Source organism: Orbicella faveolata, unplaced genomic scaffold, assembly GCF_042242905.1.
Source record: "Orbicella faveolata isolate gen_17 unplaced genomic scaffold, um_ofav_v1 contig_13, whole genome shotgun sequence".
Lineage (NCBI taxonomy): Eukaryota > Metazoa > Cnidaria > Anthozoa > Scleractinia > Merulinidae > Orbicella > Orbicella faveolata.
The window spans coordinates 31,564,915-31,589,515 of NW_028301540.1; the positions used below are offsets into that span (position 1 = coordinate 31,564,915).

The window sequence follows — 24,601 nt, forward strand, 5'->3', positions numbered from 1 at the left end:
GGACCTTAAGGTTGAATTACAGGCACGAGATTGAGTACGGATAAGAGACGGAGTACGGGTACGATTTTCAAATGCAGCTTAATTCCAAACCAGCGATGTTTCCAGAGCCTTCGCTCTTCATGTTGGTTTTAGGTAGAGAAGGTAGCTCATGGGATGAGATGGGTATGTGATGTGATAATGTGAAACCTGCAAACTAGAACTGAAGTCGTTCTGGCACTCTGTGTCGTACTCAAATATCAAGTGCCCTGTTAACTCGCTGTTGACGGTTTTATCTCGCGTTACTGTTTGCAGATGCGCCGAGCCGTGAAACCATTGACCATCCCTTGTCAACTCGTAGATTCCACAGGATTTCGTTCTTGTTATCATTTTCCCGTATTTTCATGTTTATTTTTTTCTTTGAAAACTGAAAGGCCGCATGGATAATACTGAGAATTCTGTAAGACAACAATTAAGCCACAAGTGTTTCACATAAACTTAGATCTTTGTCAAGATGAAGTTGACATTTACCGCCGTAACGAGTTGGTGAAGCTGAGGTTTCCAGCATTTAATTGGTCAGAGCGGGACTTGAACCCGCGACCTCCGGATTTCAAGTCCGGCGCTCTAACCACTCTGCTACGCTGTCTCCCGTACGAGGACAAGGGTCTAGGTTGAGGCACTTACACACGAAACATCAGCGTCACAAACTCGCCATGGTGGGTAATCTACCTTTACTAACCAAGTTGATGAATAGCTAAGTCCATCATTTCTGCGCCGAGCCCAGCCTAACCGTTCTAGTAAATCAACACCTCAGATATTTCACGCACAGTCGAATTCCTATAAAACAGAGCCTAAAATGTGTCTAACTCGAAGAAGTGATTGCTTCCCAGTCCCCCCTCACCCTTGGAGACCTTTTCTCTGAATCTCTTTAACTTGCGATCAGGCGTTCTTTATTCAAAGAAAAACGCCTGATCAAAGGTTACAAACTTTTCAAAGAAACCACAAGAATTTGATGATTGATTAATATTGATTAGTATTAGAGCGGTTTTCAAATGAGTGTCGTAAAACCAAAACCAAACCAATCAGATTTACTAATTAGACTACTCAGCCAATCTCAAACCCTAGTACGGTGGAACCCCGCCTTAGGGCCACCTCGTTAATACGGCCACCTCGTTATTACGGCCACTTTATTCCAGTCCAAACAAAGTCTCAGTCAGTCATTTGCTTATTCAAAGAACTCCCTTAATACGGCCACCCCGTTAGTACAGCCAGATTTTTGTGGCTGGTTGGTGACCGGATTAATGGGGTTACACTGTAACTGACCAAAACCAAAACCAAAGTAATTGCCTGATTACTTTCGACACATTTTAATGAGTAGTATTCATCCAAATGCCTTCTAACTTTCTAATATCAAACTCAAGTCAAAAGGACTCCACATTCGGCGACTAACACATTCACACTGCTGTTTGGAGCAATTTCAGACGAGCTGGATAATACGTTCTCTGTAATACGAGTGTTTCTCTTTACTTGCTGTACAATATTGTAAAAAGCTGTTTGCTCGAACGACAAATTAAGGAACTGGTCACTGGGTGTGAAACGCCATTATGGCATCGAGGAAGGTCGCGCAGGGTTTGGAGAAGAGCGTGCAAACGAGGGTACAGAGGGCGCGGCTGTGGAAAACGCGCCAAAAAATTCGGAGGCGAAGCCGGTGACGTCATCAGGTTTTCGAAGCAGTAGGAACTGTAGAAAGTCAGCTAGAAGGGCTCGTAGTTCTGGGTGTCGTCGCATGTAAGTAGCATGATCATCAGCCAACTCCGCCTAGAAACACAATCAAAGCCTGATAGTAAAAAATCTTTGGAAAGCATTAGACAGGCTTTGGCGCGGGCATTACCCGATTCGTTTGCACCTCGTACGTCCATATAAAACAAGGCAACCATAAACTTAAAAAGAACCCTTTAAATCCACGACAAAAGTAGCTTGTTGATTCCACTCTGAAAACACATCAAATGTTTTCCATCCAAACTATGCCGGAGAAATTTGGAAACGCAACAGTCAACAGTCACTGTGGAGTTGTGGTCAGGGAAATCACATGATTATCGTCAGGTCATCGTCCTCAAAGGCCTCGTCTTCAAAATGTGTTTCGTCCACACTAAAACGCAAAGCCGCGTTTTCAAATTCCTCCGGTTTAAAGAACGTTGTTTTCGAAAAGCTCCGTTTTCGTGACGGATTAGTGTGGACGGGACCTTGAAGTCTTCCGCCGAGTTTGCGGGTGCTTTGAATTGCTTACACTTTTTTTTTTGTTCACTTTCTCTCGCACTCTTTTTGTTCAGTTTCTCTCTCCGTGTCAATTTACAGATGCTGAGAATAACAGAGTTTCAAGGACAAGAGGTATCATTACCTTACGGTCTAAAAAACGTGAGAACAGTTGCATATCTTCCTCCCACTTTAGAGGTTTGACTGCTGATGTCTCTTCTGATACTTCTGTGTCTGAAAAAGACGGAAATTAATGAACTGCTATTGAAAAGTAACAATAAAAAACAGAAACCTAGAGTCCTGTGACAATCGCCGGGAACTCTATTAAAGGGTCATGCCCTGTAATCTGGGTCATTTCTTATCGTTAACGAGCGCAAAAGAACATTTTCAATATGCCAGTTCTGGTAGATACGTACCATTGGCAAGTACTTCCAAAAAACATTTCTTAGCATCAAACTGAATTATTTCTAAGTCCTAATGAAATCGATTACTGATAGTTTGAACGGTATTGAATCATTGGCGTTCAAGGCGCCTATTTTTCTTTTCCACCGAGCCAGATCAAACTATTCTGAATAATGTACCTGTATTCTGATGTTCCTCCGGTAATCTAAGTAAGGTCATGGTCACCCCTGAGCCCAGCTGTGTTCGACTTGCCAGGTACCTGGAAAATACACAGATAAACAATTAGCTTACAATAATTCTGAAGTGCACTCCTTGGCTATAAACTCTAACGCCTAGTACAGAGAGAAGAGACAATCACTTTACAATAATCCTGAAGTGCACTTATTGGGAATTTTTACCATCAGTAACGTAAAAGATAGAAAATTAACATTTTCGCACACAACTGTCTATGTAACCACATAATAACTCACCCAGTTGACAGGAGGAAAGATTCCCAAGTTGTGGGTGACTCCTCTACCGAGTGGATTGCTCTGCGCAGTCCGGTCACAGCAACTTGATGCATACCAATTTTCTGCAAAGACTTCCCGAGCATTTTCTGTCAGGGAACAATGCACACTGTCAAACTACATTGAAAAATTTTAAGGTCTTTAAACATCAATCTGCAACTCTGAAAAGAAATCATTTAACATTTATTCGCACTGTAAGCAAGAGAGGGAGAGAAAGTCGGTATTGTGTTCATCCGCCTCACGCTCTTCGCTCAGATTTTGAGCGTCACAGACAATTTTCTCCTTCCAAGTTCAGCTCTTGCAGCGTGATTTGTGAGTAAATCTAGTTGAGAGATGATTGTACAAGATTTTTCTTCAACTCACACTCGCTACAATGTATCATCCGTGCTCAATCAAATCAGCTTAAATTACGCAAGAAATGAAAGCATCTTTAGTCAAACAAGCAACTATCTCTAAAAATTTGAGCTGGCTCAAATAAATGCTAGAAGATAGCAGTTGATCAGAGCATAACTTGGAGAGTTTGAACTGTTGTTGACTTTCGTTAACTATTGTTTCTTTTGAAGACAACGGTACCCTCACTGACAAAACCAAATCAATATTTATCTTAGAGTCACGTTACCCAGAAAATAACTTTCAGTCAAACTTTCACAAGATTTAATTCTCCTTTAACATATAAATACATGTAATACATGCACTGTCTCCAGATTGTGTAAGGGTGCATTCCTTTGGGTGATCTGGATTAAGATCACTCAGATCATGGTACATCAAAAGAACCAATTATTCCCCTCTGGTCATGGATTTATCACCTCCATGATCTGAGTGATCTGAGTGATCTTGGATCACTGATCCTGATCCAGATCACCCCAAAGGAACGCATCCTAAAAAGAAACCTAGAAAACCCAGAGGAAAAAGCTCTAAACAGGACAAATTCTGGCTGCAGGATTCATTTTGGTATGGAAAGGGAAACTACTCTGTGAAATGGGTTCTTACATAGGATGAGGTACAAAGACTGGTGGTTGAATCAAAAGCGATAAACATCAAGTCATCTGGAACACCTCTCTTGACCATAATTCTTTGAAGCAACAAGTTTGAGCCTAAAAAGTACAAACAGATTCATCATTAAATTAAAAACTACAGAAGACAAAATATAATACAGAACAATGAAAATTTTGATAGACATGCTATACAGAAAGAGCAAGTCAGGTTTTTTTTTTGAAAGTACTGACTTGGTCCCTGCTGCCTTAACATAAATTTCTTCCCATGTGATGCTTCGCAGTAACTTTATAACTACAGCTGTAGTAAGCAAACAGCTAACATTACTGAATAGCAGACCTCCCTTAATACCTGAATAATAATATTAAAAGATACTGACCTTCAGATATGAAACCCTGAAATTGTTCCTTTTTGTAATATTTATCAGTCCTTTGTGTTTCCTATGAAAAAATAAAGAGCACATGTACAAGTATTAATCAGCAAGCCTATACCCGTCAAGTAATCATATTTACCACATAAAATAACCCAAGAATTTGCCCTAAGTTGAATTTGATTCCAGAACTCCTTCCTCTGAGGAACCAAACACCATCACTAGGAAATTACTGGAACCACACTAGTAACAAGTAACACTAGTAAATTTCCAGTCGATAAGAAATGCCTTTAGTTACCCTCTGGAAAACATCACAGTCAGGTTGACAACACAACAGACCTCTCCTTGTGATTCAGTCTTTTTCACAGAATATGTCCCATCCTCATCAAGAACGATCAAAGTCTTTTTATCTAGTGGGTTATCTGGTATCTAAAAAGGTCAGAAAAAGGCTATGTTAGGTTTTTTGTAAGTTAACTTTACAACTTCCTGTATTTTGTTAAATGTGTATTTTGTAATTTCACTGATGATGATGGCGATGATGCAAAATCAAGCATTTTTCTGCAAATTAATTTCTCCCCAAAATTTCCACATAATTTGTTCTTTTTTCCGCACCCTGTCAGATGGCATGAAAATCTAAACTCTTAGTATTAACTATTATGACCAATACTAATCACTGTGATCTCACCAATCAGAGAACAAAATACATGTAAAAGAAAATAAAACTTGACATCCTAATTTCACAAGAGACCATAAAGTGATATCAGCATTATGGAAAAACTACATGTAACAACCATAATATTCAATCGCTCTGTCATAAACACTTAATAAATTTCACAGTTGAGGAGATCAGGGACCTTACCTTGACATATTCATAGTGGGTTTGTTCAAATGTCTGAAGTGACCTTCCAACATATGCTGCAATACATAGAAGGCAAAAAAAATGTAGTAAGCAAGACTGTTGTATGGAACTAAATCATGCATGTACATGTAGTCTGTCCAGATGCTGACTGTGGCGTGATTCATTGACTAATGGTTAGGAATCTGGATAGAGGTGTAATACACTAACCTGTCACAGATGTGCCAATAGGTACTTGATCTACAGATCCATGACTGTTGGCATGAACCAGGTAGCATGGCTCTCCTCTCCATGTGGCATTTTCTACAGTCACTGTCATTTCACCTATTTCCTAGTGTGGACAGTAACAACAAAATGATTTAATTGTTATATGGAGTTGCTCCTACATGCACTTCTCCAACAGTCTTGTGCAGCTCAATGACTGGAAATTTTAAGAAATTTATTGTTCCTCCAAAGCCCCAGTGGCAAACCTCATTAAAAGATGTACACCTACAAATGAAACTGTTTCTCGCCAAAAGTAGCTGGGCAGGCAACATTGCAAAATTGATAATTTCAGAGGGTACCTGTACCCTGTTAATCATAAATAAAGGACTGCTGTTTTCACAACGTTTGAGCAAAGAAACAAACACAGCTACATGCACAGATTTTCATCTCATCAACCCTGATTAACGTGAAAAGAAATATAATGTTTGTTGTGCATGGTGTTGTGAAGATCAGACTAATGCAATGTACTTACTCTGCCAGTTTGAGAGGTGGTAATCAATGAATCCGAAAACAACAATGAGTTCCATACATCATCATCTGTATATAGAACATTAAAGAGTAACTAGAACTGCGACCTGATCCTCAAGGTATTGTTAGGAGGGAAGGGTAGGTAGGTGTCACGGACTAGATCTAAGAAACCTTGACCCTGTACCAGCCCTTAAATGCTGCTCTGTAAATGTGAGTTTAAAAAAACGTTTATGTAATACTATGTACAAGTACAATGTATGTATCCCCGGTGAGAAAGCTTGCAGGATATTAAAATTCATGTCAAACATACTAAAAGATAACGATCTTTCAAGGATCCTTAAGAATCTGACTACAAAGGTTTTTTTTTTTATGATATTGAGTTGCTATAATGAAAATCATAGTAGAGAACTTTGCGGTATAATTATTTACTCCTCCAGGTCGTAAGGATTTGACAAAGATTTTATCAGAACCTTAACACACTTCTACATGTATGCTGGAATTAGCCAAGATCCCTTGAAACCTTTGGGGATTACCAATGAAAATCCTCAAAGATCCTCACCAAGATCTTCTGATTTTCACCGGCTGATAAATTTAATTTCAATAATAATACAGCCTTAAAGGCCAGACTAAAGCTAATATCTCCTCAAGAGGTTTGATTATGACATTTAATACATGTATCTTATTGATAATACTACAGGTACTATGTTCTATCAACTAGAGTGTAGAGAAAGAGCACTTTTTTAGGACTAAAACCTTTGAAAACCAAACCCTGCCCAGTTCATGGCACGTCACTTACAACTGAATTCTTCACCAAGTATTCTGATGATCGGTCATGTACTGTACAACTTTACACAAGTGTATGTTGACATCTGGTTGAAGCAAGAAAGTGGTAAGTCACCTCACAAAAGCAATATATTCCAGACCATGGTTTTCATAGTTTATCAGTACAATTGTTGTTAAAGGAATATATCTAGAGAGTTTGAAAATTACTCATCTTCGAATTGTGAATTGACAAACGTTTCTTTGTATTCCATCAAAATCCTGCATGGCTTATTGCATTTGTTAAATGATCATGTACTATTTTACAGTACTGTTTTCTATCCACTCAGGATCAATCAAATACAATATCAGGGCTTGTTGCTAGTTAATGAGTAAAACATGTTTCAGACTGCTTTACATGCCATGAATTAGATATGCAAAATCTTTCGCAATATCATGTTGCCTTAATTGCTTCCAGCAGGCCAGAGTCTAAAATTTGGATTCTTTGCAAATTTTGTAACAAACCCTAAATAGAGTACAGTAGATGTTTCTGAACAGCTGTTACTTCCACCATAAAACATGACACAACAACAAGGGGAATTATGCAGTATCTACAATTCCAGATTCTTCAATAAGCTCTCCAAAAAGCATCTTGAACAAAATATAAACATAAACCGACCATATTATCAGAATCTGATGGTATAATCTCCCACCGATACGGATTTGTTTCCAAATCTGGATGGGAGTCACAGAAGTTAATTTTGATGTTGATATTGGCCTTGCTCCAAGGACTTCTATCTCATTTTGCAGCTTCCTTCCCAAACTAAAAGTTCAAAATTTTTATCTCGCACTTGAGGGTCACAGGTTTGCCAGCTACAAGACTGTTAAGTGTCAGCTGCATCGATCAGATTACATGTACATTTACTTCTGATCATTTTAAAGCATGGGGATTGCACTTATCCATCTCACCAAACAAAAGAATCCAGTTTTTTGGCTCTGTAGGGCATCTTTGTTACATCAAGTTGCATTGTGCACGTACCAAACAACACAAAAACATTCTTTCATGTAGGATGATATCACCTTGTTAGCCATGCAAGCCATTTACACAGGATGAAACTCGCTGGTAACCACACTAAACAGATAGGTTTCCCAACCCAGAAAATAAATTAAAACTTTCACTACTTTCACATTTTTGTGACGTCCACAAAAGACCTGACAACATATGGAATCCTACGTAATAATATTTTATTAGAATTTCCTTTTGGTAATAAAAACTGCACAGAGTATAATTTTCCACAAAACAAAAAATAATGTTCAGATGAGAAAATATAAGACAGCGTTAAGTGGTAATCTTGAATAATTAAACGTATTATTAAGTACTAAAACCCACGTTCAACATTACTTGAACGATCTTGTTTTGTTTTTAATCCCAACAAAAAAAAGCATTTACTTTGCCCCCCAAAAAATTAAAGTATTTTAAGAACTTGAGAACGGATCAGCCTCCTCTGTTTCTATTTTGGGCAAAGGTGAAATGTGTTGATATTAAAAAAGCAAAAAAAAATTTCAAGTTTTCACGAGAAAACAGAAACACGACCCACTGGAAGATGGAAATATTGCGTCAGGAACCAGATAGAATTACTACATTGAACATAATTATTTCCATGTTGATGTTTAAACAAGTGTTCTTGATTTGAAGCGACGAAAATACGCACCGGCGTAACTTCATGTCGGGCAGAAATTTGCATCAGAATTCATTTCCCTTATCTCACAAACAAAGCTTCATATATGCAATACCTTTATTTTGATACGCAAGGGAGTTAAAACTTTTCCGTCCAAGCAGAAAACTTGACTGGATTTTTTTTGTGTGTAATCAATATTGACTTCCCTGTCATATTTGACGACATTCAATCTTCTCGTAAAAATTCTGCAGAAAATCACATCGAGCAAAACTATCAGTTTCGATCAACTTGCTTAAGGCTAAATACACCCATCGGTTCGACAAACAATTTCAACCACATGAACGCGGGGCATATATAAACATAAGTTACACTTGTACAAGCTTAAAGAACACAGAAATTAGGCTTAAAAGGTTTAAATGCACGGGTAATTATTTCACTGACTGCGATATTTTGCAATAACCTCTAAGCTAGATTGATGTCATTTCGTAAGCGCTGATTGTTGATTATTGTATTCTCCTGTGGATAAAGGCAATTTGAATAACTGGTAAGACTCATAACAGGCAGGATGAACGTCAAAACAACCCAAGCTGGTCGGTGGTTAATTCATAAGCCCTCTTCTACACTGACCAAAACAAGCAGAAACACTCATTTAACAACTCACCTATGCTCGAAAGAAATTCTACGGCCTGTTCGTTCGCCATGACCAAGGAAGCGGGAACGTTCTCTGCGCTAAAAATATACAAAAGCAACAGGGCAAGTTAGTTTACATAGTTCATTTTCCACTGATAAATGACTGAACATAGTCTAAACGAAAACTGTAAGCGAAAACCGAACGCGAAACTGGCGCTTCACACCAGTTTTACACTCGCCTGTGCCCGTTTTCCGCCTCCATTTGCACTTGTAAAGAAGCTGAGCTGGTGGCAATTATCTGGCTGAAGTGTTGCTCCTCATGTTAGGGAAACCGGAGAAAGAAAGGCGAACATCATTATACAACTCGGTCAAACCGCTTTTCCATATCAATAACAAATTCCCGCGCGAGGAATTGACACTCGTTGCCTCGACAACCGCATACGTCATTGATTTGATAACAAGAGTGACAAGACGAGATGACAAGATGGCCCACTTCGATAACGGTGTTGTTTTGTCTACGAGTTTTTACGGGTTGGAAATAAACAATCAAAGATATTACGGTTTTTGTAATTACTGATTTTTCTTCCTGACGGAATTTACTGATAAGACAAATTACAGATGTTGTCACTGGTTGTCACGCAAGTCACGCAACGTTTTTCGCCAAAAAAAGTTGAGGGAAGTGTTGCGTGACCATCCAAAGTAAGTCATATTTTACACGAGTTTATATCTTCATCCATCAAATAAATGGAATTTTCTTACAGTTTTGATATTGTGAGCTTTGTGTAAGAGTCATAGCCAGTTGAATACAAAATATGCAAAAAATGATCCCAAAGAAACTTTATTTATTGCAATTTATTATTACAGAGTCATTATAATCTAAATGTGAGCTATATTCTACTGCTATTGAATGCGACCAACGACATACATGTATCACAATAAACTCAATATTACTAATTACTCAAAACCAAAATATTGTTCACTGCAACCTATGACCCATGCTGCACAGCTATTGAAGAGAAAAGTTTACTGTTGTATATTGTTAAATGTAATTTTAAGTGTCAGAAAAAAAAAACATAAATGACCTTAATAAAATTTAAACGTGGAATTATATTGCCAAATCAACAGAAACTGTGATATTATTCAGGAGTGACGCAACAAGACCTCAAGGGTGATGTGATCATACCTCAAAATCACACGGCATAAACAATGATATTGGTTTGTTCAAGGTGCTAATCAGGTGATAATATCTTAAAAAGATATCAAATGAAACTCAAACTACAAAAATAGTCTTTGAGAGGGCCTCTACAATACAACTAAGATGAAAAAATTGTATAGCGATTGTCAGGGTTAGAGACTACACCTTACTTTAAAGGTACAATTTAATACATTCTCCATCTTTCGACCTTTTCTTTCCCAATTTAAAAAGTTCTCTTCAAATCGCCATCTTTCAGATAATTTGCATATGTTTCACACATTTTGCTATGTTTTAACAGTATTATATTGTTTCAGTAGCCACACCCTTAATTGTCCCACTGATTCAGTGTAGGGAGTTTTTGACATTTTTTTGACATATAGTAATCAAAAACTCTGGATCTGAAATAGTTTGGCAAAATGCCATTAGGTCATTTGAAAGCATTTTACAGTGCTATTAACATATAAATAAAGGCATCTTTTGTTAACACTTAAGTTATCCTTCTGTTTCGGTGTATGAGTTTGTCTTGTGTTTGGGAATGAAGCAGAACTTTCCCGGCACAGGACCTAACAACATCTCACTGCCAAGAGATGAAAAGAGAAAATCAAATTGTTAGTAAAATGTACAAGGTAACTAACAGTTAATTAAGCATTTGCAGTATGCAATTTTGGGGAATTTATACCAGATTGTTAACCATAGGAAATTCAATAAAAGGGAAAACCAAATACCTACAACCTAACAATATCAACATTGGGCTAGCATTGACAAGATTCATGCTATACAGACAATTTCAGTGGTGTCTTGCAGTGTGGCATGTCGCAAATGTTTTAGTGCACTGATTGAAAGGTGTTACAAAAGGAACCATTGTGCAGGGATATTACAACAAATACATTGATTTAATGTATTTGTTTTACATGTCTGCACAATCAAGCCTTTGTAAGTCATGTAACACCTTTCACTCAATGTGCTAATTTGCTTGTCACACCTTAAGTGCTTTTAACACTAGTGGTGGATCCAATGTACATATTTTTTGTTCTTTTTTTTCTTTAAAGCATAATACCTTTTACCCATTGTACTGTAACAGCTGAGCGAGTGAGAATATTAAGAACTAGCCAGATTAGCCAAAGAAGTTTAATGCTTTTTTTCCTTTTCCTAGCCGTTTTTACACATTAAATTATATGCCTGTTGCATATTGCATCTCAGTGAAGTTATTGAATTTTTTATTTGGTTTGTTGTTGTTGTGGTTGCTATTGTTGTTTCTGCTCAGTCTGGTTTAATACAAGTTGCAAGAAAACTGTTTCTTACAAAATTATTATCAGAAATTGTATTTCTTAACATTAAAATGAAGTTTGTTATTACATGTACTTAATAGGTCTCACATGACCTTGTGACGATCCTAACATGGTGACATGAAAACAAAAACAACTAACATATCAGACACTACAGAGTCAGACATAATTTTTCACAGATGTGTCCTAGGGAATTAATAATAATTCAATTGCCGTGCAATAAACAGTAATTTCTACCTTATTTTGACCCAGTCAGCACAATCACTGCTTGACAACAAAGTTTCCAGATCATTCCGGCCATAATAAGGTGGAGGTCTTTCATTGATTCGCTGAGGAAGCCTCTCCAGCAGACCAACAGGAATGTAACTGTAGAGAACAATTAATTAGGTAAAGGTAAAGGTAAAGGTAAACTTTATTTAGCCAGGGTGGCCCATTCAACGACAAGGCTGATATCCAGAGGAGCCCTGGTTTCTAAAGATTTCTCTAGATTTCTAAATCTATAAAGAAATGTCTCAAGGCTTTCAAATATGATTTTTACACTTACCGACACTGGAATGACAACCACTCAAGAAGAAATCTCCTGGTGTTTTCAACTCCCTAAAAGACAGATTTAAGAACAAAACTCTTGTTAAGTCCTTACCCAATAGATGTAACTCTCATTTTGAGAAGATTTCAAGACTCAAGTATTGACGAAGAAATGTGAAAGGAAATAAGAGATTTAACTAAGTTATGTAAGTGGCCTTAAACCTAACATCTGTATATTCCTCATTTTAAAAGACCAGTGGTCATATAATATATCTTAACATACCATTGAGTCAGAACCCCAGTGTTCCAAACCAAAATTGACAAAATCTCGCAGCATATCAAAGCGTTCACTGGATGAAATGTCCCAATGCCTAACACATAGGAAATGCTAAGTAGACTTAAGCTATCACAAATAATAATACATATACAAGGAAGTTTACATCTGTCAAAATATTAATTATCAAAAGTCATTCTTTCTCGGAATGCCTAATCTGGATCTGGTTTAAAGAACTTTTGATACTAAAGAACACTAAAACTAGTGGTTTAAACTTAAAACTTGCCTGTTTTCCTTTATCTCTGTAAATATCCAAGGCTTAATTAAGGCCCCTCTGAAAAGCAAATTAAAATTATTCAAAAAAAAATTAAAAATCTTTACAAAGCCAAGACCCACAAGTGCTCAAGAAATTATAATAAAAGTTTTCCTTTTAATTAAGAATTGAGACAGCAATTTACTTATAGAGGATAGTATCGTTCTTAAAATCAAGGGAACACTAATTAAAAGTATGTTTTACCTTGCTATCATCAAACCAGACACACCAGTTTGTTCCTTTCGAAGAATAGCATCTTCATAGGAAAGGATGTCTCCATTGCCTGTCAAATTTATCCAGAAACAAGTTACTCTAAGTACTACCAAATAATTATAACCCAACACTAACATGGAAAAATCTACCATGTTCCAGACTCCCCCCACCCTACTCCCTTCTGACAAACCAGTTTAATTTTCATCAAAGACGAAGGGGGAGTCTGGGACCAACAACTTATTTGACCAACAAATATGGGGAAATTTCAACAATTATTGCTTGCAAGCATGGTCTAATGGATCTGAAGACCGACTACAAAGTCAGCAATGAGGTGTTGAAATCTAGGTAGTACGAATAAAAAAAAAAAACATTGTAGTGGTATGGGAGTAGTATGTTAAATATCGTGCAATTGATATAGGATCCTGGCAGAGGTAGAGTAGGGTTAGGGACTAAAAGGGGTAAGGCAGGGTTAGGGACTGAGGGTGGAGTGGTGTGCATGTTATTCTTTTTAAGAACACCCCAAAAAAGTGAGGAAAAAAATACCTGGTTTGAAAAGTTCAAAGCAGAGGTCAAAATTGAACGACAACTGATACAAACAAATGATAGAAATGTTTCCAAGTCACCTACCAAACAATGGCATCGGGGAAGCAGCCTTGGCACACTCATTAATGTATTCCCAATCTGCCAACCTTGTGTATCGCTGTTCTCTTGAGCGACCATGGAGCTAGACAAGAAAAGAGAACAGAAGAGTGTAGCTTACAATTATATTAATAATGTTTTTTTTAGATTTTGCTTTCTTGAATGATAGTTTTTTACTGACTGAGTAGTTTCTGTAATTATACATATTTCCTCGGGGGGGAGGGGCGGGGTTGTTGGACTCCCTATCCCTGGGATTTTCTGTTCCACCGAGTCTTGAACTTGCAATCACAAAATTCCCCCATCTATGAAATGTTCTGATTTTAAAACTGTCTTTTAATGCTAAGAAGAAGTTTTAAAGTTCTTGAACAAAAACTACATCACATTCAGTAACTAATAAACTAGCAACTAAAAAAATCAAGAGTCCACTATCAAGTTTATGAAAACAAAACAACAGATTTTTTCCCCTATTAAGGACCACAGAGAAAGGGAGAGATGTTGATAAGTCTAGAAAATTGGCATTTGAGTGGACAAAATTCAACTGACTGCACATTGACTTACAGTAACAAGAGACACGTCCCATAACTTGAGGTTGGAGACGAGTTTGTGCGCATTCCATGCAGTCTTCTTATCACTGATGCCCGTTCTCATCTTCACTGTCAGAGGGATGTCAAGGACCTTAAACAGCCATGAGAGATCAACATAAAATTTGCAAGTTCCAGTAAAATCAAACATTGACAAGCAAGCAGAATCAGATTATTTAAAGTTGTGAGCAATGATCTGGATGATAAGTGCTCACTGCACCTCTTTTTGTTACTTTTTAAAGTATTTTACGTCTAATAATTACACACAGTGTGAATGGTATACAGAACAAATCAAAGTTGCACTCTTCACTTAGTGATTATACAACAGGTTTTAATATCTGTCATTCTGTCTTTGCATATTAATAAAAGTGTTCCCAATAAGTAGAAGGGTGTTTCCTCTCAGCTAGATAAATATCAACACATCAGTAAAGTTTTTGATTGATTGATTGATTGATTGATTGATTGATTGATTGATTGATTGATTGATTGTGTGTTCATGCATGTATTTACATACTTACGTAGTTCATACCCCTGACAATCTGTTCAAACTTTCCAAATCTCCCCATCAGAGCACTGCCAGCTCCCTGAAAGGAAACATTATTGAAAACATTTCATTCAAGACCAAAATGTAATTTATTGTTACAGTCATCACCATGTGAACTCCTCAATGCAGTCCTATAGTAACCTTACATGCAGCACTGAGTGAAGCTGGTGTACTTAAGAGATGGGGGAAAGCGTTGATAAGAGCTGGAAAGTATAAACTGCCAAGTCCTGTACACATCTGCCATTCATTTGGTGGGTGTGTAATCTAACATCAACCAACTACAGAAGACATTGCCACAAATCTCCAACCAAATCAAGCTTAGAAAATAATATGGTATGAGAAATACTTGTTGTAAGTTACAATGTAATTAGACTGGATGGGCAAATATTGGACTCTGTTAATTTGTTAATGGCTTCAATTAAACTAACTTAAAGTCTATTTGCCATCATCTTGAAAATACTAATAAATTAAAGCTATACCTGCTTAAAGACTAAGTCAATGGGGCAGCCAATATTGATGTCAACAAAGTCAATAGGAACTTCATTCTGAAGAAGCTCAGCACATCTTGTCATGGTGTCAGGGAAAGAGCCGCACAGCTGCAATAAAAAATAATTCAGCAAATGAAATATTTATTTCTCAGAGGATGTGAAAACGTCAATGTAAACTACATGGTGTCAAAGTAAAAACTAAGTGAATCATCTTCCATTATGAATAAACAAAAATAAACTGTGCCAAGCATTTAGCTACCAATTCAACATTTATTTGCCCCAAGTCTGATCACATATAGAAAACAATCATCAGCTATACACATGCAGTGATAAATTAATAAAAATTACCATTTTGATCGTAATCACATATCTACCAATGAATTCTCAGAATTTAATGTGAAAGAAATATTTGGCAAATTATAGAAAAGGGGAAGATGTTAGAGTATTAATTTAGAAATAGATGTTACATTCAACGCTAACCTGTGCACCAAAAATGTCCTCAGAGCTGTGACGCTTTAGTAGGGCCCATTCTGACATGCTAGCCTAATCGGGCAGATAGAATGCAATTATTGTCACAGGCTTAAATCAATTATAAGTTTAACAAATTGACATCAGTTTTTCATGCTTCTGTCCTGTTATTGATCACAAATTTTGCACTAACATTGTCCAATAAAAACTGTGGATCCACGAGCCAATAGTACCACTCAAAGTTTAACTCAAAGTTCAGAAAGTGATTTAAAATACAGTAAGCCTAAAATCATTCATCATGAAGGCAAAACCAAGAGAATGGATAAGTTTGCAAACTGATAGTCTTAAAAGATTTTCCGAAATGAATAGGAACAATTAACTATTTGAGTACACTTGTAAAACCAATAAAGTAAATTAAACTAAAATAATCTGAAAGTAATATAATTTGCAAAAATAATAAACATATAACAAAACAGAATGATATTAAAATAAAATGAAATTGACCCACCTGAAGAAGCTTTGTACACATGGCCATTTCACTGCAAGTTACATCTGCACCAAACTGCTTACAGATCCTCCGGAATGGTAGATTTCCAACCTGTAGGTGTTAACAACAAAACTAATAAGGGTTGGTGACAGTTGAGCCAAGTAGCTCCTAAATATATTACTTTGGACTCAATATCATACACTGACTAGGAGTATTAAACAAAATATTTCTTATCCTCTAAGAAATCCCACTGCATTGCTGTCAAATGGCCTTTAGTTTGTAATTCATCGACACCTATTTAGACTACAACTGGGTGGAGAGAGACACTGTTAAAGTAATTTAGGTTGGAGGTTGGGTGCTTGAGACATCCAGGACTGAGGAGCTTCCACTATTGGCAGCCAGCATCAAGATGGAGATCATGACAGCCTCTAAGAGGAGCCTCCAAGCTCAAGAAAATGCTAATGCTCAAGAAAACACTGAATAAATGATCACCAGTCAGACCATGTTTTTTTTTTTAAAATGATGTACATGATGAAACAACAAGTCTGTCAACTTACAGTTGTGAGTGGTGCTAAATAGAGCTTGTCAGCAAAATTAATCTGAAAGAGAGAAGAATTGATTAAAACATAAGTAAGCTCATTAACCTAGATGAGAAGAATTACATTTGATTTATAATTTATTACTAACAGTGCTTTGCACAATACCATTGCCACTTGAGAATGTTTTTGATTAAATTTTGGCATATTTTTGATGATGTTTTCTCAACTTTGTGCTAGCTTCTGTTTGAAGCGGCCGATCAAAACATGGGAAATGTCAAGGGCAGTGATGTTAAATTGTCAAATTCCTCATTCTCTCTTGCGGAAATTTCAAAAGTCTCAACTTGCCAAAGTTTGAAACCAGTGGTATGTTGTTGCAGTTTGATTGCTCATTTAAAATAGAAGCCATCAGAAGTTGTCCAAACATTGACAAAAAGTTGCAAAAAACTAATCAAAAATTTTCCTTTCTTGGCGATGGTAAAACATATAGCAATGCCATTATTTTAGTACAGCAATGAAAAATAGCAATAGCAATGTTCTGATTGGCTAATGAAATGTATAAAGATAGTAACAGTGGCACTTGAAAGGATTAGACATCTTAAGCTTGAGTTAAATCATGGCATTCATTGGTTAATTTAGCGTGGGAATTTTTCCTCTTTCATAAACTCTACAAGATTCAGGGGAAACCTGAGTCACTTGTGCCAGGGTAATGAGTTTTCAGATACAGATGTTTTCACATCACCGGTATATCCAATGTCATATTTCTCTTAAGAACTGAAGGCATAATGCCATCCATTTGACAGTTATATTAAATTTACCTTTTTCTTTTCTTCTGGTCTAAGCTTGATAACATCCTCATCAGTCACAGCTCCTTCAGATTTTTCACAAATCTTAGACAAACTTCCAAGTTCACTATTTGGTTTACCTTCAGCTTTCACTTTTGCAAGGTGCTTCAAGAAAGTGTCTGAATTGGTAAACTCATACTTCTTTTTCCGTAATGCAAACATCAGCTCCTTACTTAAAACAGTCTTTGTCCTTAAAGGTGCAGTCTCCTCATACAACTCTTTGTTCACAATGTTTTTAAAACTCTTCGAAATGTGATTCTTTCCATATCTACAAGTCACCCCATAGGTGCATTTACCAAATTTCTCAAAGTTTATGCAAGTTTCTCCAATGTCAGGAGGTTTATAATTTTCCATATACTTTTTAATATCATGCAGATATCTGCATTTGTCATCCCCGTACCCACATTCTTCACCCTTGGCAATACTGGTACATAACTGTTGTTTGAAATCTAGTTTTGCCACTCTTGGTCTGTTTTTGTTCATGCCACGCTTTTTCTTCTTTTTAGCTGGTGGTTCTCCGGATTCACCTTCTTTGTTATCTTCATTTGTCGATTGCGTTTCAGTGTCTTTGCTAGCTTCACTTTCACCTAAACTGATCTTACTTGTGGCATGTTTTGAAGTTTTCTTTAAATACCTGGTATTAAAATATTATGCAAAAAAGTGTGGTTATTTTTGAGCGACTATTTTTACCACGCGAATGAAGGTCATCATTAACATTACACTAAGCAAAATTCTAACAAGGCAAGATCTATGACCTAACATTTTGAATCTATTTCTTATCAACTGATATTTTCATTTCTGTGAAAAACATCTGTCATAGTCGCTGACTGCCCAAAAACAAGCTAGAGTACGTTGTCTACACACTAGGTGATTCCTCGCACTACATTCCTGGAGCAACACACCCCATTCAATGTAACCTCTGAATCAATGTTTCCAGAGATATCTTTTTCCAAATAAGTATAATATGGAAGATTTTTCTAGATCATCTTCCAATGTTACTCCACCCCAATGCATTGACTCTAGCTAATATCTTTTGTGAAGGATTTTGTTTCCAAGCAGTGGAGACAAAATGCAACCACAACCACTAAATTCATAACAGAATTTCTAAAAATCCAATAACACAAAAATTAGCATGATTTGTTTGAGAGAACTCTACAGCTGATTCCACGTGTAACTCTTGTAATCATTAAACATAAAACACACTCACTGCGTCTTAATAGGTGCAACTCCAGGTCTTAATTTCACATCGGCATCCTTCGATATAGCTTCTGGTTGCAACTGCTTCTCTTCCTCACTACTAGAAACAGAGTTTTCTCCGTTTTCCCCCGCTGATGGAAATTTGACAACTTCGTCCGCCATATTGAAGCAACCTCATTCCCAGTACACCTCTTGCTATAAGCAGGACCCAGGCTATCGAGCTTGGCCGCGGCAAAACGACGTTGGTGACAATCATTCACCGATAAAGGTTCGAAATCCGTATGGAATTTACTAAATTTTTTTGGAACTTGACTAAAAGAGTTCTGAGAATTTAAAAACGAGATAACGAGGACTTGTTGATACCTGATTTGTCAAAAAATTGTTCGTGTGTAAGGAAACTGCACCTTTCCTCTTTTCTCGTTTTTTCCCGGGATGATAGGAAAACCATTGTATATACCATTTGTTTTTTTCACACCATTCTCATGTTCTTTGGTGAAATACGCGTACGCAGTCTTTCCCATCGGAAATGAAATGGAGCAGTTCTTTCCACTCAGAAGTTCTTTAAATTTTTAAATACTGACAAATGATTGTACACACTCATTCCGTCCCATTTTGCTCGTTGAGCAGTTGTACAGTTCCAATTTAGCGCAAAATTCTCACTGATGTTTCCGCACAAATGAAAAGCGCCCCTCACTTGACTGCGATCAACCGTCTTTTTCAGCTTTCCTTTTTGGGGGGATTTCATTCACGATTAATAAGTGCGACCCAAAAAATTTCCAGTGGTGTAGAAAGTTAAACTTGATTTCTCACCAGGGGTCCGTTTCTCGAAAGCCCCGGAAACTTTTCGGGCCCGTTAAGCCATTTTTAGTCCATCTGTGTCTAGAAACGGAGAAGTGTATGCACCTGAAACTTCTTGTATGAAGGGAACTTCTCTTCACATTAAGAATATGTGAATAAAACAGCTCTGTAATCGTAAAGTTCGAGATTTTGCTATGGCTTTATGGGCCCGAAAAGTTTCCGGGGCTTTCGAGAAACGGGCCCCAGAACCGGTTTTTACACAATACCTTTAGGTACCACCAATGGCTATAAATTCACAAGCAAAATAACTCTTGTACAGTAATTGTTTTGTGCTAAATAGTTTTCAAGACTGGTTTGAAACCTTTATCCTTTTCAAAACTGCAACTCTTTTTTCCTTATAACTCGCCTACACAAGGGAGTTGCACTATCAATGAGGTGGGTTTTAAACACTTTATTATAATATCTAAAAATATCTACAATAACATCAGCATCACACGAGTTTGCTCAACAACATTCACTGGCTTGAAAAAAAAAAAGGAATACAAAAGCGACAATGGATGAAAACTGAAAAGCTAAAAAAAACATGGAACATCAACGAGTTGCAGTAACCACGAGCTAAACAGTTTGTCTATAGAACAAATAGACCTCAGTTATCACGGTTTTCGACGCCATCTTGACGGGTAGACAAAGCGGTCAAAAATTACAGTGTTTGTATGGGAATCCGATGGCAAACAACTTTTTCCAATATTGAATTTTACTCAATTTATGAATCGAAACGTCAAAATACTAGGTAGAAGATTGTATTCACCAATAGGATGTTGCTTGGCTAGAAGACGATCATTTTTTCTAATTTTCCATACATTTGTCCGTAATTTTTTTTCCCGCGAACCGCGTCTACCCAGCCAACTTTACAGACAAATGTATGGAAAATTAGAAAAGACAAATGTATGGACAATTAGAAAAATTAACTGAGCGCCTTCTAGCCAAGCTACATCCTTCAAACGATATGAACTCACCAGTCGCAAGAACTGTGGAGAAAATGAAAATGGTCTGCAAAAATCCCTTCATTTTGTGTCCTTCTCTAACTCCGAACTCAATCAAAGAGTCATCAAAGAAGACTCAACAAAAGCGGTCTGCACGTCCACTTCACAAGCACTGGCACGAAAGTTATTGAACGTCATTCAAACTTCAGCTACTGATTGGCTGAATGATGCCAGTCCGCGCGCTTGGCGCGTTCCCTTGGTCCCCCATAAAAGACAAAAAGGACGCCGGAGAAATTTTGAAACGCAGCTTTATTTCTATGGTTAGGCCTACCGTCCACACTAATCCGACACGAAAACGGAGCTTTTCGAAAACGTCCTTCAAACCGGAGGAATTTGAAAACGCCGGCTTGTCGTTGTAGTGTGAAAAGAAAACATATTGAAAACGGAGCTTTTTGAAAATGACGACGTTACAACATACATGTGATTTCCCTGTCATTGTTGCGTTTTTAAATTCCTCCGACGTAATGTGACTTAAAAATTATTTTACAAGCCGAAACAGTTGGTAAATATTGTACAATCTGTTAGGCAACGAATTGGTAATTTATACATTTAAGTCCTTGGCTATAAAACACAATATCATTTGCAGGTATTGGGGAAAACATTATTCTTGTCGAGGGTAAGTTGGGCAATTTTTTTCAGCAAATATATTTTTTTCATCATGACAATTGGAGAGGACTTTTTACCTCTTTACAGTTTGCAAGAATATTTTTTATTTCGCATACTTTAGGTTTTTTTTCTATCACACAGCTGGCTTGATGTTTTGTATTTTGGTTTCACTATACACATTAAGATATTTTCTCCACTTCTCCTTTCCAAGAAATATCCAGTTCTCCTCTCTCACAAAAATTAAACAGCTCTTCCTTAGTGCTTATAAATTCCTCTACAGCGAGCTTTGAAGTATACTTTTAATTTAAAAATTCAGCTTAAGTTACTGTTTTATCTTTCAAAGACAATTCGAATTCTAGCACATACAATATAATGCAATATTGATAATGTCAAAATTTTCACAATATAATATATTCATGTGTAGTAAATTTTGGCACCATGGGCAATTTTTTTCCCATTTTCATTTACTAATATCTACAGAAAATTATGTTTTATGGAACAAATAAACAAATAAAACCTTTGAAACTAAAATACTGACAGCCAAAACAGTATGATAAAAATTCATAGATATCATTTCCATCTGTAAAACAACTCAAAAAAATTAAGTAAAATTCCTTCACATTTACCATTTGTCAAATTAGTGAAGAAAAATAATTGATGTTGTTTTTTGTTTTTTCATATAGGTAAAAACAGTCTACCTCATAAATGACTATACCGCATTGTATTAAAAACATGGATATGCATAATATATGAGATATTCCCCTGGGGCAGGAAATTAAGGATTTGATTGCATAAATAATCAGCAATCAAAGCCAAAACAGAATTAAGCTAAGTGAAATTATATTATCCACCGTAAATAATTCTAAATCTATAGATGGAAGATAATTTCAGGTATTTGTCCAGCAGATACAGAAGTACCATTTGGGCTGTTATGTTCAATAAATGTAAATGTTACACCCTCTGTCACCACAGTCGCGAATCCATCCCTTCCACTTTGAGAACAAGGTCCCTGCATGAGCAGGTTAATTGTGTACACTACATTTTTCTCAATCAAATGGGCGCTATCAAATAAGATGTCGTGAAGTGTAGAGCCTGTATCAGATGAAAAAGCACTTTTACGCTCAGCCAGGACTTTGGTTTGTTTCAAAAGTTCCACACTGCTTGTATAGTCCCCTTCCATTTTGCTCGCTCCGTACACCGCTATCCCTTTCACATAAATAGGTCGGTCGACCATGAATTTTATCGCGTCGCATTTTCTTGTGTCGCAGAACCAGTCGTTTCCACAACAGCTTTTGAATCGAGAACATCTCAAAGTTTCCTTTAGCATCGTTCCTCTGGGAGTTCGTGGAATTTTAGAGAATTGAAGTTTTGTTTCCATGCTAGAGAAGAAGTACAAAAATATGTTGGTTGTTTCTTCGTATGACAGCATACCTGATCTTGCAACTTCGTCGGCGAATTGTAACGGAGACATCAAAGGAAACCTTATAAATTTCATGGCCTGAGAAGACACTACCCTCTTATTGTCAGCAGTCGCTTCAATACCTTGCCGAAAGCATTCATTCTCGGACCAAGAATTGACGGCTTTGAACATTTGAATTTCTTTGGCCGATATTGTGTTTCGTTGTACAAGAAGCGACAAGGTTTCTACATCAAGGTCTGGAAATGCCTCCGACTCTAACACTTGAGTTGTATACGAGTCTATCATCTCCCAGCATCTTTCTTGAAGTGTCTCTTTTCCCAAATACCTGGCATGACAGAGAACCGTTAAGGCATTCTCCGGGTTCAAACTCGCCTCAACAAAATTTATGCATTTGGCTGCAAGAAAAGGTAACATGTACTTTTCTGCCAAATAAAGCACACCCAGGGCATTATCCAGGGTCAAAACTGCTTCGTCTGTGTACACGAAACGCAGAAGTTCCATGAAGCACTCGACCTCGGAGTCACCAACGGCTACGTCGGACTCTTGCTCGGCCATTCGACCGTAAAACATGGCGAAAAACACCGGACTACTTATAGCCAAAACGTATTTATGGCCCGGAATGCGAACTTTATCTTTGCCCACCAAGAAGTGCACATCGCTAAGTATCTCGTTGTTAAACATGAGCTCGTTTCTTTCTCGCACTGTCGCTGCTTTGAGCTGGCATTTCTCGAAACTTGGAATCTCACTCGCGGACGCCATCTTTGTTGTTGTTCGACGTTGTGGTCGGGAATTTTTTGAATGAACAAAAGATTATGTAACCTCGCTTTGATTTCTGGGTAAGTAATTAATGAATGTCACGCAATATTGCTCGACATACGAGCCTCTGAAACAGAACGAAAGTCACGATAGACGACTTGATAAAGATAATCATGTGATATCCTTCAATTTCCATCTGATGGATAGTGAAAATCGATAAATTGTATTTGAGAAGCCATCTTTGAGAGAACGATTCCCAAAAGCTTACGAGGGCGGTGGCTTTTCACCCACACAAATTCTCCCCCGTGAAAAGAATGACAGTCTTTGTACGACTTTGTACGATTCTAATTTATACGGTCGGTTTATTTAAAGTAAAAAGGCGTTCCCTATTGTCTAGAAAACCGGTTAGTCGACTAACCGCAAGGACCTAAAAATATGGGTCACTTGGAAAATAGAAGACGAAAATATTCGATTCTGTGTTTTCTTGGGCAATCATCGATCATCACTGCTAAAATAATTATTCAAGTGTTCCCAGTCACTTGTTTCCAAATTTCGCCGCTTTTTCAGCGAAATCAAAATTCAAATTTACGGCATATTTACGAATTTACAAATATCTCCAGGACACGAAATATTCTTTCTCCCTACAATAACCCGTTTCTTTTACATGGAAATATTTTTCACTTAAACGATATTTTACGTGTCCGGGTCGAACGTAGCAATAATATTAAAGCAAGTGGTAGATTTGATTTACACGAAACATTTTACGTGGTAGACTTGTCGTAAGCTTGCCGCATTCGACAAGGTTGGACCGTCTATTAAAATCATCACGTTTTTTTCGCACCTGAGGCGCATTAAGCTGCCACGCTCATCGACTATTGGCCTGTTTTGCACTGTGCCTGCGATACACTACAGCAGGCCCACCCATTATATTGTTCGGAGCTCCTTCCTCACAGTTCTTACAAAGGAAGCGCTTTGGACTCCCCTCGGGCTTTGACTCAAGAGAGTTATTTCAGTCAGTAACGAGTTATTTCAATCCCAACCCAGTTTACGTTGTATCGTTATTAGGTCTTTCAGCCGGTAAGCAGGTTTTCTTTTAATTTAATTTTAATTTTCTTTAGTCCGGTGCATGGTCGTTAGTACTACGCAACTATCTATATTGGCCTCGAAATAAAGCGTAAAAGAGTTTGTTTACACAGCTGAAAACGTTTTCCCCTACCTGATGATTTGCCAT

At 37.2% G+C, this 24,601-nt stretch overlaps 2 protein-coding genes and 1 pseudogene across 2 annotated transcripts; all 3 read right to left on the reverse strand.

Annotated features, from left to right (window-relative positions):
* Window positions 1-1,327: 1,327 nt before the first annotated feature.
* On the reverse strand, window positions 1,328-9,561 carry LOC110062501 (ciliogenesis-associated TTC17-interacting protein-like). Its single transcript, XM_089285461.1, has 12 exons — window positions 9,396-9,561; window positions 9,188-9,255; window positions 6,093-6,157; window positions 5,567-5,687; window positions 5,360-5,415; window positions 4,840-4,929; window positions 4,510-4,570; window positions 4,128-4,231; window positions 3,102-3,226; window positions 2,811-2,890; window positions 2,375-2,463; window positions 1,328-1,794 (listed from the first exon to the last, which is right to left on the reverse strand). Exons 1-12 carry the CDS (start codon window positions 9,416-9,418, stop codon window positions 1,579-1,581), a joined length of 1,098 nt encoding a protein of 365 aa, XP_089141587.1. The 5' UTR covers window positions 9,419-9,561; the 3' UTR covers window positions 1,328-1,578.
* Window positions 9,562-9,978: 417 nt separating this feature from the next.
* On the reverse strand, window positions 9,979-18,963 carry LOC110062463 (tRNA-dihydrouridine(47) synthase [NAD(P)(+)]-like). Its single transcript, XM_020769387.2, has 15 exons — window positions 18,758-18,963; window positions 17,524-18,184; window positions 16,727-16,768; window positions 16,191-16,280; window positions 15,695-15,757; window positions 15,206-15,322; window positions 14,701-14,766; window positions 14,160-14,276; window positions 13,590-13,686; window positions 12,954-13,032; window positions 12,723-12,770; window positions 12,446-12,533; window positions 12,182-12,234; window positions 11,875-12,003; window positions 9,979-10,928 (listed from the first exon to the last, which is right to left on the reverse strand). The coding sequence occupies exons 1-15, from the start codon at window positions 18,907-18,909 to the stop codon at window positions 10,844-10,846; spliced, it is 1,887 nt and encodes a 628-aa protein (XP_020625046.1). The 5' UTR covers window positions 18,910-18,963; the 3' UTR covers window positions 9,979-10,843.
* A 1,859-nt stretch (window positions 18,964-20,822) lies between these two features.
* On the reverse strand, window positions 20,823-23,590 carry LOC110062500 (BTB/POZ domain-containing protein 6 pseudogene; annotated as a pseudogene).
* Window positions 23,591-24,601: the final 1,011 nt, after the last annotated feature.

Coding starts and splice junctions, on each gene's coding strand:
- LOC110062501 (XM_089285461.1), bottom strand. CDS start 9,418: ATGGAGGCGGAAAACGGGCACAG. Junction 5,416..5,566: donor TATTGGCACATCTGTGACAG/GTTAGTGTATTA, acceptor TATGTATTGCAG/CATATGTTGGAAGGTCACTT. Junction 1,795..2,374: donor CACGTTTTTTAGACCGTAAG/GTAATGATACCT, acceptor TTGTGTTTCTAG/GCGGAGTTGGCTGATGATCA.
- LOC110062463 (XM_020769387.2), bottom strand. CDS start 18,909: ATGGCGGACGAAGTTGTCAAATTTCCATCAGCGGGGGAAAACGGAGAA. Junction 15,323..15,694: donor AGGACATTTTTGGTGCACAG/GTTAGCGTTGAA, acceptor TTTTTATTGCAG/CTGTGCGGCTCTTTCCCTGA. Junction 13,033..13,589: donor TTCCCCGATGCCATTGTTTG/GTAGGTGACTTG, acceptor TAAATTTGACAG/GCAATGGAGACATCCTTTCC.